This window comes from Oncorhynchus gorbuscha, linkage group LG08, assembly GCF_021184085.1.
Source record: "Oncorhynchus gorbuscha isolate QuinsamMale2020 ecotype Even-year linkage group LG08, OgorEven_v1.0, whole genome shotgun sequence".
NCBI lineage: Eukaryota > Metazoa > Chordata > Actinopteri > Salmoniformes > Salmonidae > Oncorhynchus > Oncorhynchus gorbuscha.
This window is the reverse complement of record NC_060180.1, coordinates 6,551,286-6,562,823: the sequence shown is the minus strand read 5'-3', so window position 1 is coordinate 6,562,823 and position 11,538 is coordinate 6,551,286. Positions and strand designations below refer to the sequence as shown.

At 40.3% G+C, this 11,538-nt stretch overlaps 1 protein-coding gene across 1 annotated transcript; it reads left to right on the top strand.

Annotated features, from left to right (window-relative positions):
- Window positions 1-3,095: 3,095 nt before the first annotated feature.
- On the top strand, window positions 3,096-10,592 carry LOC124040722 (protein Wnt-8b-like). Its single transcript, XM_046357806.1, has 7 exons — window positions 3,096-3,305; window positions 4,166-4,199; window positions 5,841-5,979; window positions 6,893-7,018; window positions 7,314-7,456; window positions 9,122-9,262; window positions 9,368-10,592. The coding sequence occupies exons 1-7, from the start codon at window positions 3,190-3,192 to the stop codon at window positions 9,794-9,796; spliced, it is 1,128 nt and encodes a 375-aa protein (XP_046213762.1). The 5' UTR covers window positions 3,096-3,189; the 3' UTR covers window positions 9,797-10,592.
- Window positions 10,593-11,538: the final 946 nt, after the last annotated feature.

Here is an 11,538-nt window from a genome sequence, read left to right as displayed (position 1 = left end):
GTCTAAGTATTGTTCTCCATTAGTTTACTCCAATTAGGGGAGGGATGGTAGGGTTAGGGGTAAATAATAAAGGAAAACATATTGTTACATATATATAAGTAATTACAAAAATATATAAGGCAGATTGGAAATGATGCAGACAATTACATAGATGCAATAATAAAGCTGATCTACCCCTTCATTTTTTTTAAATAAATAGATGTAAAAAAAATGTAAATCCAAAGTTGCCCCCCTGCAAATAGTGTTATACTAACCTTCATATCTAAGTAAACTTGTAGTCATGGGATGACGTGTGTTACTCCCAATATGACTTGTTGGGAAAGCACACAGTTTATTAGGCTACAGATTAAATCAATTATGGTTACTGCATTGTTGCATTTAGAGCTTGCCAGAAAGGCATTTCACTGTACTTGTGCATGTGACATTAAAACTTGAAGATGACATAAACGATGATGAATTTCACAGGGTGGTGAAAGTGCAAGGTGATGAGCTTCATGCTCCTTTCCAATAAACATCGAGGGTCTTATTCAATTTTTCTAGTGAACATGATAAATTGATGCTTGGCTGCCATTTGACAAATGAAAAGAATCTCGCTCCTTTGTCCATAATAATCTAGGGTAGCCTAGTGGTTAGAGTGTTGCACTAGTAACCGGAAGGTTAACACATAACACAACATTTTTTTTTGTGAAAAAACAACAACATACTGTTGAAACCCATTTAACTTGTGTTTTTTAATCGGTACATGGGAATTTAACTCAACATTTACTTGTATGTGTAGGCCCACTATGTCACCACGCACATAATTTTATCGGCAACAAGTCCATTTTATGGAAACACATCTGTGGTGGGGAAATGCACATGTTTTTATGCGGATTTTAGAATATTCGCACGAAAATGTGTTGCAAATTGGATAGAAACGTAGCTCGTGGGCTACAGTGCAACTTGAGGTTTCCATCCACTGTGTGACTGATTTCCATGTTAATATTTTTAAATGTGCATAAAATAATATGCACATTTTCCCACAAGAGATGTGTTTTCATAAAACGGATTTATTGCGGGATAAAAGTATGTGCGTGATGACGTAGTGGACATTAAAATCATGTTTGCATTAAATCCCCACGTACAGAATAAAACATACAAGTTAAATGGGTTTCCATCACATTTCAACTTTACTGATGGTTAGTCACAAAAACTGTTGCGTGATAAAGCCAATGTGCCCACTCTGGATTTAACGTGCGCTCTAGACAACTACTCAACAGTTTGCAGATACAGTGCTGGTAAACTACCTACATTATGAGATTAGTATGTATAAGAGGGATAATATTTGTATTTATCAAAGGCAGCCATATTAATCATCATGTCACCAGAATATGACCCTCAATATCTATTGGAAAGGAGCATCAAGCACATCACTTTCACTTTCCTTACTATAGCTGTGACGGAAACAGGAAGTTTTGGCACAATTTTATGAATGCCAACAGATAATTTGTTCGTTTGACTTCGTGGGATCTTTTTGTGTCAGTAACATTAATTATGCGAGAAATTGGGGTGGAAACGCTTTTATGGGCAAATATTGATATAATAACCATAATATCTAATTAAACTTGGAGTCAAATGATGACATGTGTGGTCTTTCCACTATTACATGTTGGGGAAGCATGCCGTTTATTATGCAACAGATGAAATAATTTATGATGAATTTCACAGGCTGGTGAAAGTGCATGGTGATCTTGATGCTCCTTTCCAATAAATATTTAGGGTCTTATTCTGGTGACATGATGATTGATGCTTGACTGCCATTTGACAGATATAAATATTCTTGCTCTTATCCATAATAATCTCATCATGTACTGTAAGACTAGCCACACAGTCTACCTGCACTGTATCTGCGAGCTGTTGGCTGGAACACACATGGCAAGACCAAAGAGGCACATTTGCTATTTAATATAACAGTTTTTGTGACAAAATATCAGTAGAGTTGAAAATGTGATGGAAACGCATGGAACTTTAAAATGCTATTTGGTACATGAAAACTTAAGCAGAGAAAGTACATTTTGTGTGCACTGTTATTGCGTACTGATTTTAAAAAATCCACAACAAGTCAGTTTTCTTGAATTCAAATATTTTCATGAAAATCTGTTGACAATTGAATATAAACATAGCTATTTATGCTATAAATAAACACATTTTCCTCGATTTGTATTAGGCTAATTATCAACTCATTTTCGAGAAGGCATAAAATGTCTTCTGTTCATTCTTAAGGTGATGTAAAATGCCTTACCATCCCCAAAACAATCAACATGAATACTCGATCTCTAATTCATTTGGATCTTACTGATGTGGAAATGTTAATGCGTGATTGATTATGTTAGGATAAACAATTATCAATATGAATAGGCTATCTGATGTTGTTTTAAAACTATTTCCCTAAAATGTATTTTTGGTTAAACCATTTAAAATTCGTTTTAATAGACCTATATCTTCTTTCACATCAGAAGTTCGAAAATAACTTGGGGGAAACTGAGCGCATTCTTGAAAATGTAAAATGTCAACAATGCTTCAACATTGATTTTAAAACAATTGGATGTTAATTAGGCCTGGCTATTTCTTTTAGAGTGACAACAATTGATTAAATCGGACGTGGCATTTGTAAAATCGTGCAAAATTCCAAAAAAGCACAACTCTCAAAAAATCACACAGTATCCAAATAACATCTCATGTTTGTTCCAATGATATAATATCAGTAGTCCGTGACTGTTACCTGTTACCACTGTATCAAACTCTTTCGATAAATTCATTTTTCAGGGCGCAAACACCACCAGATCTATTTGAGATCAGTCGATTTCAGCCGGTTTAATATTCATTAACTTTATCCTGAATCCTTCAGAAGGCCGCGCGATGAAAAAGAGATTTCGGGCTGCTATTTGTCCGCGCGAGGCCCAGGGTGCCCTTTTGATCATTTCAGTCTCTCCTCGGTGTGCTCCTTCTGATTGGTCGAGGGAGTAAGAAGGGGAACATCTTTAATTAAGTAGATCATCTCTTGTTGGGATGAGAGTGGGTCAATTTCAGAGCCCCCCTCGAGTGAGTCCCGCATAAGAACCTTGGCATATACAGCCAGTGGAGTTGTGTATATATGTAGGGTTGGTAGCCTCTCGCTATATCCCCTCTTCTCCTTTAGAGAGCTGCTGAATGTGCATACCATCTCTATCCTCTCTCGTCTCTTCTGGCAGGATGTTCATGCATTTGGAGGTCTTTTACTGTATCTTAATGTTAATGTCTCACATGACAACGTCTTGCTGCAGCTGGTGAGTTTGAACCATTTTGGATTCTTTGTGATTGCCTCAATGATTTGATGCAATGTATGTGATAGGAAGGTCGTTCATGAAATATTGGTACATAAGGCCTATTGGAATATATAAATAATTCCATGATTTATATGTTGAAATGTTTTTCTATTTACTGATCAAATTAAAAAGTTAGTTTCTGTTCAGTTCTTTTTACCTTCCAAAATTGTTTACCAAATTACATCGTTTGGCGCACGACTGGGAAACAGTTGGGCTTCTTGATTTTCCTTTATGAGAATGTAGGCATGGACAATTATTACATTATTATAATTAAATATTTTCCTAAAATTATTGTTTGTTGCAGGGTTATTACTCATGAATATACTTTCATCCCACTGTATTTTATTGAGTTTTTGTGTATGTGACCAGTAACAATGTATTTTGTCAGTATAAATTAATACTTTTATCATAATTAGCTTAGGGCTTTATTTGAAGTATTTTTGATATAACATCCCCAAGAAATGTCACTTTACCAGCATGGTTATTGACCAGCAGGCGGGGGGATTCATTCATATGGGAGACAATGATTTAGATTGATGATGGTTTAGTACCATGTTATTACATTTTTATTAAAGATAGTTATCTAATGAGGGAGCAAAGAAATCCCTCCCTTTACTGAAGGACACTGAATTTTTGAGAGTATGATAATAACTGCTTCAGTACCATGTTATTTAATATAGCCAATGATGCTATCGTGCCATGTTATTAAATGTTATTAAAGATAACTAATGAGAGACTTAAGTGAGGGAGCTGTGGAATTCCTGCCCTGGCTGAAGGACAACTCTTAATTCCCAGAGTTAATAAGCTGTCTCCTCTTCCAGGTCAGTGAATAATTTCCTTATGACTGGACCTAAGGTAAGCCAACATTCTTTTGATCTTCTGGCCAGATCCCTCTTTCCCTATCCCAAAAAAGAGAGCAAAGACCACCCCTGTAAGGATCTCCTATTGCTGTCTGCGTATGTTACTCTCTTTCCCCTCTGTTAGACTGCATTTCTCCAGAATGAGATTGTCATGGTTACATATAAATATAAATATGTCCTTTCATCATTGATTTGTTGTAACAACAGCAAGGGTAGGCCTTATCAGTGTTATTGTGACCTTTTGGGTTCCTATCTACGGCTCTTGACTCCATTAAGGCTGAGAAGCTTTGAATGTCCATGGGCTGAGATAGTAGAGGCATGGAGAGTTATTTGTTCAGTGTGTATAGAGGCAACCTGGTCTTAGAGCTATTCTTATTATTCTATATGTAAATCAGAGATTCTCCTTTAGTATGATATGCTACATTTTGTATGGTATGTATCCATTTGTATACAATTTGTATACAATTCATATTATATATGTTATGAATTTGCAAAACATAGAATATGTTGCGAATTTGCAAAGCCTATGATATGTTACGAGTTCTAGCTAGGTGGCTAGGTGGCTAACGTTAGCTAGGCTAGGGGTTAGGGTTAGGGGTTAAGGTTAAGGTTAGTGTTAAGTTTAGAAGTTAGGTCAACGCGTTAGGGTTAGGGTTAAGGTTAGGGTTATGGGAAGGGGAAGGGTTAGCTAACATGATAAGTAGATGCAAAGTAGCTAAAAACTAGTAAGTAGTTGAAAAGTTGTTAATTACCTAAAATACTAAAGTTGTCCATGATGACATTCGAACTCACAACCTTTGGTTGCTAGACGTTTGCATTATATGCCCGACCAACCACCCTACTTTCATTTTTTCCTTAAGTAACCATCTGTCTTATGTAACCACACCAAATGTAACATATCATACTAATTTGAGTGTCCCAGGCTCTATCAACTCAGGGACCTATAGATCTAGGCTAGGCAGTAGGATTCCCTGGGTTGGTAGATCTAGACTAGAGGCAGTAGGATTCCCTGGGTTGATAGATCTAGACTAGAGGCAGTAGGATTCCCTGGGTTGATAGATCTAGACTAGAGGCAGTAGGATTCCCTGGGTTGATAGATCTAGACTAGAGGCAGTAGGATTCCCTGGGTTGATAGATCTAGACTAGACTAGAGGAGGAGAGGCATTAGATAATGTGTGTTGCGTGTGAATAAACTACAGGCAGTAGTGGCAGGGAAGGCAGTGCTGTCCTGTGCAGTACTATGGTGTGGTGGGTGGTCATCATTAGCCCACCAGACCCCAGTGAGAAGCAGAGAGGTGGTGGCTCAGTCTCTGCACAGGCCACTTGAGACATATCATTCACACAGTCTCAACAAGGACCAGAGAGCTAGGCGAACAAGCCAAGTGGACATAGTGATCTTGTAAAGAATAGGGCTTGGGATTCCAACTCATTCAGGGGTTGTGAAACAGGTTAAAAAAGTTGAATTAATATTGTATTAAGACTTTTCCCACCGTTGTTAAAAACAAAAAAAAATTTGTATACACTACGACTTTTAGGGTTATGGAAGTAAATGTCCCTAGAATGTGTTGCTTCCCATGGTCATGATTGAACGTATTCAGTTTTAAGTGACCTGATGATATACTCTGTGTTCCTCAAGGTGTACCTGATTTACTCCAGCAGTGTAGCAGCCGGGGCTCAGAGCGGCATCCAGGAGTGTAAGTATCAGTTTGCCTGGGACCGATGGAACTGCCCTGAAAGAGCCCTGCAGCTGTCCACACACAGAAGCCTCCGCAGCGGTAAGAGCCAGTGAATATAGTGTACTATTTTTGACCAGAAGATATGTAGGACACTACATGGTCAAAAGTAATGTAGTACTGTATATGCTGACTCATTTGATCTGCCCTTTAATAACAGACCGGTTTAAGTCACAGATAAGCCCATCCAGATCACAGAGGAAGGATGGCATTTGTTTGTTTAGTCATGAGATTCATCAGTCAAAAGGATCATTACAGCAACCCAACAGCCGCCATGGTCGCCTCGCCCAAATCAACAGCAAGCCCCACGGTCGCCCTGACTAAAACAACAGCAACCCCATAGTCACCCTGGCTAAAACAACAGCAACCCCACGGTCACCCTGGCTAAAACTATGCTACAAATCCAATTCACAACATCCTACTGAGCCACCCATCGACAGGACACTGCTCAGGGGCCTTGCGAAAATATGGCACGCCAATGGCAATTAGAGCCAATGTGTTAATTACCAGGAGAGATAGGAGATAAAGGATACTGTGGAGTGAGAGGTGTTGAAATAGAAGCCCCACTCTGAAGATAATGACTAGAGGAGAGAATGACCTCTTCAAGAGAAGGTATTCCTGAGTGAATTTAAATGTCTCTCTCACACACAGCGAACAGAGAGACAGCGTTTGTCCTTGCCATCAGTTCAGTAATCATTACTATTATAATGTCATATAATGTTATATATAATATTTGTTTTTTGTCCACAGCAAACCGAGAGACAGCGTTTGTCCTTGCCATCAGTTCAGTAATCATTGCTACTAAATCAAATAGCATTTACATAACAGTAACGAGGCTATATACAGTGGGTACCGAGTCAATGTGCGGGGGTACAGGTTAGTCGAGGTCATTTGTAAAGTGACTATCATATAATATTATATCATATTATATAAAATATATGTTTCTTTCCCACAGCGAACAGGGAGACAGCGTTTGTCCATGCCATCAGTTCAGCAGGGGTCATGTACACTCTGACGAGGAACTGCAGTCTGGGGGACTTTGACAACTGTGGCTGTGATGACACCAGGAACGGACAGCTGGGTAAGAGAAGATTTAAAAATCCACACACAGATCATTACAAGACATGCATAGATGAAACAGCTGTGTACACATTGTGTTGTATTCACACTGTGTTGTATTCACACTGTGCTTTATTCAAGCTGTGTTGTATTCACACTGTGTTGTATTCATGTAATGTGATTCGGTTGTAGGCAAAACAACAAAACCGGTATTTTTTCAAGTACCTTGGAAATAATACCCTTCCACATTTTTTCATCACAAATGGTGAGCCATCCTCTCATACAGACAAATTGATGTCTCCTGCTTGTGTCCCCAGGGGGTACAGGCTGGCAGTGGGGCGGCTGCAGTGACAACGTGGGGTTCGGTGAGGCCATCTCCAAGCAGTTTGTTGACACGCTGGAGACAGGCCAGGACGCACGGGCCGCCATGAACCTCCACAACAACGAGGCTGGACGCAAGGTACAGTATTCAGTTAACTTTACTTTTAATTTACACCTTGGTGATAGAAGGGGTAAGCTATCCTTCAATACCATACAATCTAAAAAACTTTGATGATATAGTGAAATATTATCATGATTCCAGATTGATTTAGAGCTTGGTTTTCTGGTTGTTCTGAAAACCCAGATCATGTTGAGATTGAATCAGTGCAATTGCCATAGGAGGGAGCTCTTGTAGTTCAAGGTGAAGGGTCAGATATTTGAGTTTCCCACTCAACCCCCAACTGACCGACTGCTCAATGTAAAGTACCTTTAGAATAATTTCTTTCTTTTTCAGTCTGCTCATTGAGTATTACAGCATACAGCAAGCGTACCACCCAAGCATCCCTTTCACGTCCCCATAAGTGAGGTGCCACTTGTCCTCCAATAACCACAGCGTGTTCGTTGTACCACAAGGGCCTGTTCCCCAGTCAATGAATGTCCTTTATTATGACAAGTCTTAAGTTTCAGAATCTCAGGATCACTGGTGCTAGTTCTTAATTAGAGTATCCCATGCTGCCACACACTGCAGACCAGGGCCAGTATTTTGCCTGCCCGCTTTCTTTAAGTCGTTTTTGGTTTTATTCTTGCAATAAGCATCCAACATTTATTCTGTTGGTCTTTGTGTGGCCCCTAAGGAGTCCTTAGTCAGGGACGGAGGACCACAAGCGAGAGGCTGTAGTCTTTGTTTACATCACCTAGGAGCCCTCCTGTTGGGGCCTCGTTGCCCCTCCGAGCCCCACGGCACCTGGAGCATCATTGTAACAAAAACAAATTCACCCTTTTTTAATTTTGCCACTCAATAGACTCTCCGTAGACTCTTCATTGGGTGTACTCATGGCAGAAAACATGTTGACAATGGCCTTGCCTAATAAATACTCCTCTCATTCCAGGAGGGACACAGTCAGTGTCTCAATGTGAAACTTTGATTCGGCACTCACCTCGCGAGAAAGCTCTTCCCCTTCCCCCACATCTGGGTCGGGTTAAAGTCAGGAAATATTGAGGGGGACCACAAAAACTCCAGCATGAACCTTGAACCTATCCTTTTTCCCTTAGTAAATTCATCCTCTTTTTGTCAAATGGGAAGGCTTGAGTGTGCAGTGGGTTCATCTGACAACACATCAATCAAGAGCCAATAGTCTTCACATTACACAACTGATTCTTTAAAACAAATTCATACTCAGCCACACATATACACAACTGATTTCCTGAGACCAAATCAGACAATGAACATCTCATCGGTATGTTGCTACGTCCCGATCTTAAAAAGAAGTCTGAGTAATTATACATTTTTCTACACTCCTGTTTCACCTGGTATTTGCCTGGTATTTACATAATAATTATATGGCAACAACAGGTTCTGTCTGGAGTTTACACAATATTGACTTAATTTCCGTAATCTTCATGTTATTATTATGTAATTACCATTTTTCCAGGTGAATTACAGACAGTAGAAAAGCTTAACCAAAGAATCTCTCGCTCCCTCCCTCTCCCCCCCGCTGTCCTTCCTTCCTTCCTTCCCTTCCTTCCTTCCTTCCTTCCTTCCTTCCTTCCTTCCTTCCTTCCTTCCTTCCTTCCTTCCTTCCTTCCTTCCTTCCTTCCTTCCTCAACCCCTCCCTCCACTCCTTCCCTTTCCTCTCCTTCCCAGGCAGTGAAAGGGACTATGCAGAAGACGTGTAAGTGCCATGGCGTCTCTGGGTCCTGCACCACACAGACCTGCTGGTTACAGCTCCCAGATTTCAGGGAGGTGGGAAACTATCTGAAGGAGAAGTACCACCGAGCACTGAAGGTACAGTATATATTGTTTATATTAAACAATATTGTTTATAAGCACTCTAAAGACTCTTCACATAAAATTCATTCTCTCATTCATTAATTTTTTCTTTAATTCAAGGTGGACCTGCTCCGGGGGGCCGGGAACAGTGCAGCCAGTCGAGGTGCCATTTCCGAGACCTTCAGCTCCATCTCTCGTAAAGAACTGGTCCACTTAGAGGACTCCCCAGACTACTGCCTGGAGAACCGTACCCTGGAACTGCCCGGCACAGAGGGCAGAGAGTGCCTGAAGAAGGGCAAGAGCCTAAATAAGTGGGAGAAGCGTAGCTGCAAGAGGCTGTGCGGGGAGTGTGGTTTAGCCGTGGAGGAGAGGAAGGCGGAGTTGGTGTCGAGTTGCAATTGCAAGTTCCACTGGTGCTGCGCGGTAAAGTGCGAGCAGTGCCGCAAGACAGTGACCAAGTACTTCTGCGTGAAGAATGGAGGGCAGAGGGGGAAGAACGAGAGCGCCGGCAGCCGTAGGAAGAACCTGAGGCTGAGGAAGAAGCACTGAGCGGCATCCATCTTCCTCACCATCATCATCATCACTGCCACACTCCATGTCTTCTCACAAGCTGATTTTCACAGACCTCTGTGCACCAAAGCTGTGCCCCTCTCAAACATTTCTACAACACACTTTCTGCTTTTGTTCTAAAGACATCATTGAAAATGTATTTATTGAATAAGACTAGTATTGTTATTATCCTAATCAAACGTTTAATAGTTGGGGAGAAAATGTGTAAAAAAAACATGTTGATGAAACTACATGATAGAGAAAGGAGGGTAACTATTACTTGTCTAGAACTGATGGTATATATATATTTAACAGTATATATTTTAAAAACTTTTTCCCCTTATATATAAGTCATTGGGCATTTAAAGCATGTTACAATACGGCCGCTCTGAATAATCTCCTTCATATTTGATAGCTTGAACAACTCTTCCTAAATGGTCAGTCCATGGCATACCTCAACAACATTTTATTTATTGTCATATGTACCACCAATGAGCTATGCCATTTCTGATTGGTCAGTTTATCAGACATTCATTCCTGTCATGATGACAACTCCAGCCCAAGCTCTCGCTACGCGTGGCAGTGCCCCCAGCCCTGACCAGCCCTGACCAGCCCTCTCCAACCCTGACCAGCCCTCCCCTCCCCTCACCTCCCTTCCCTTCCCAGCCCTGCCTTAAGGATGTATTTAATTGTAAATAAAATGAAGCACTTTTTCTGTATATTATTAATTTATTGCACATGTTTTTCCCAAGTTGTTGTTTTATTGTTGATATTTTCTTTAAAACTTTTGTTATTAAAAAAGTATAATCTAAAATCCCCTATTATATTAATTAATTGAGCATGCATCACCCATTTCACATCGATTAATTTCAGAAGTATTGAATTAATTTCAGAAGTGTTGAATTAATTTCAGAAGTGTTTAAATAAAATGCATGATTATTTCTTATATAACATATAAATAAATATAAATAAATATAATTAACTTATAAATCACCAATGTTCAGCAGTGGTAGGCTACAACACAACCTGTGTCTTGTTACATTGTTCACTTGGGGATCTGATAACCCTCTGGGACAAATGAACAACAACAGAAAACTTTTCATGATACTCTTCCTTCACGCCTTTCTCAATTACGCCTTGACAAATATCTCCTCTTTATTTCTGCCCCTCGTCCATGTAATCCTCAAGAAGCCTCTCCTAATGCTCAGAACTTTCTTTACAGTTTAATAGTAGTTTCATTAACTTTGTCCAGACAGAGTGCATGGTGGGGTGGAATCATGAAGAAGCCAGACAAGTTGCCCTTAAAAATCCTTAAAATCACCTACCCCGCCTCTAATTTTGTATGCTAATCTCCTTTTTACTCTACCCCTCCTGAGGAGTGAGTGGCGAGTTCGGACAAAAACTGTTAGGAAAACTTGGTGGAGTTGCCTTCCTTTGCCGAGAACTCGCCAGTGGCTTCCTGCTGGCTGTTTCATTCCTGGGCCCCCTCAGCCTCCACGGTTCACCTACCTTTCTCTACTCTAGGGCCTGCCTTTGCTTGATTTAACAATGAGTGTCGAGCTAATCAGCCCTCTCGGAAATGCCCCACTGCCGAGCCACTTAATCCCCTCTCCTCTTCCACTGGCTCAATGGACGCCGCCTTCAAAAGGGCTTTGGGAAAAGGTTTTGCACGGATTCACACTGTTCCCTCAATACAAGTTAGTTCAAGTATTGTGCCCACAACAAGTGGGTTTGATAAACAA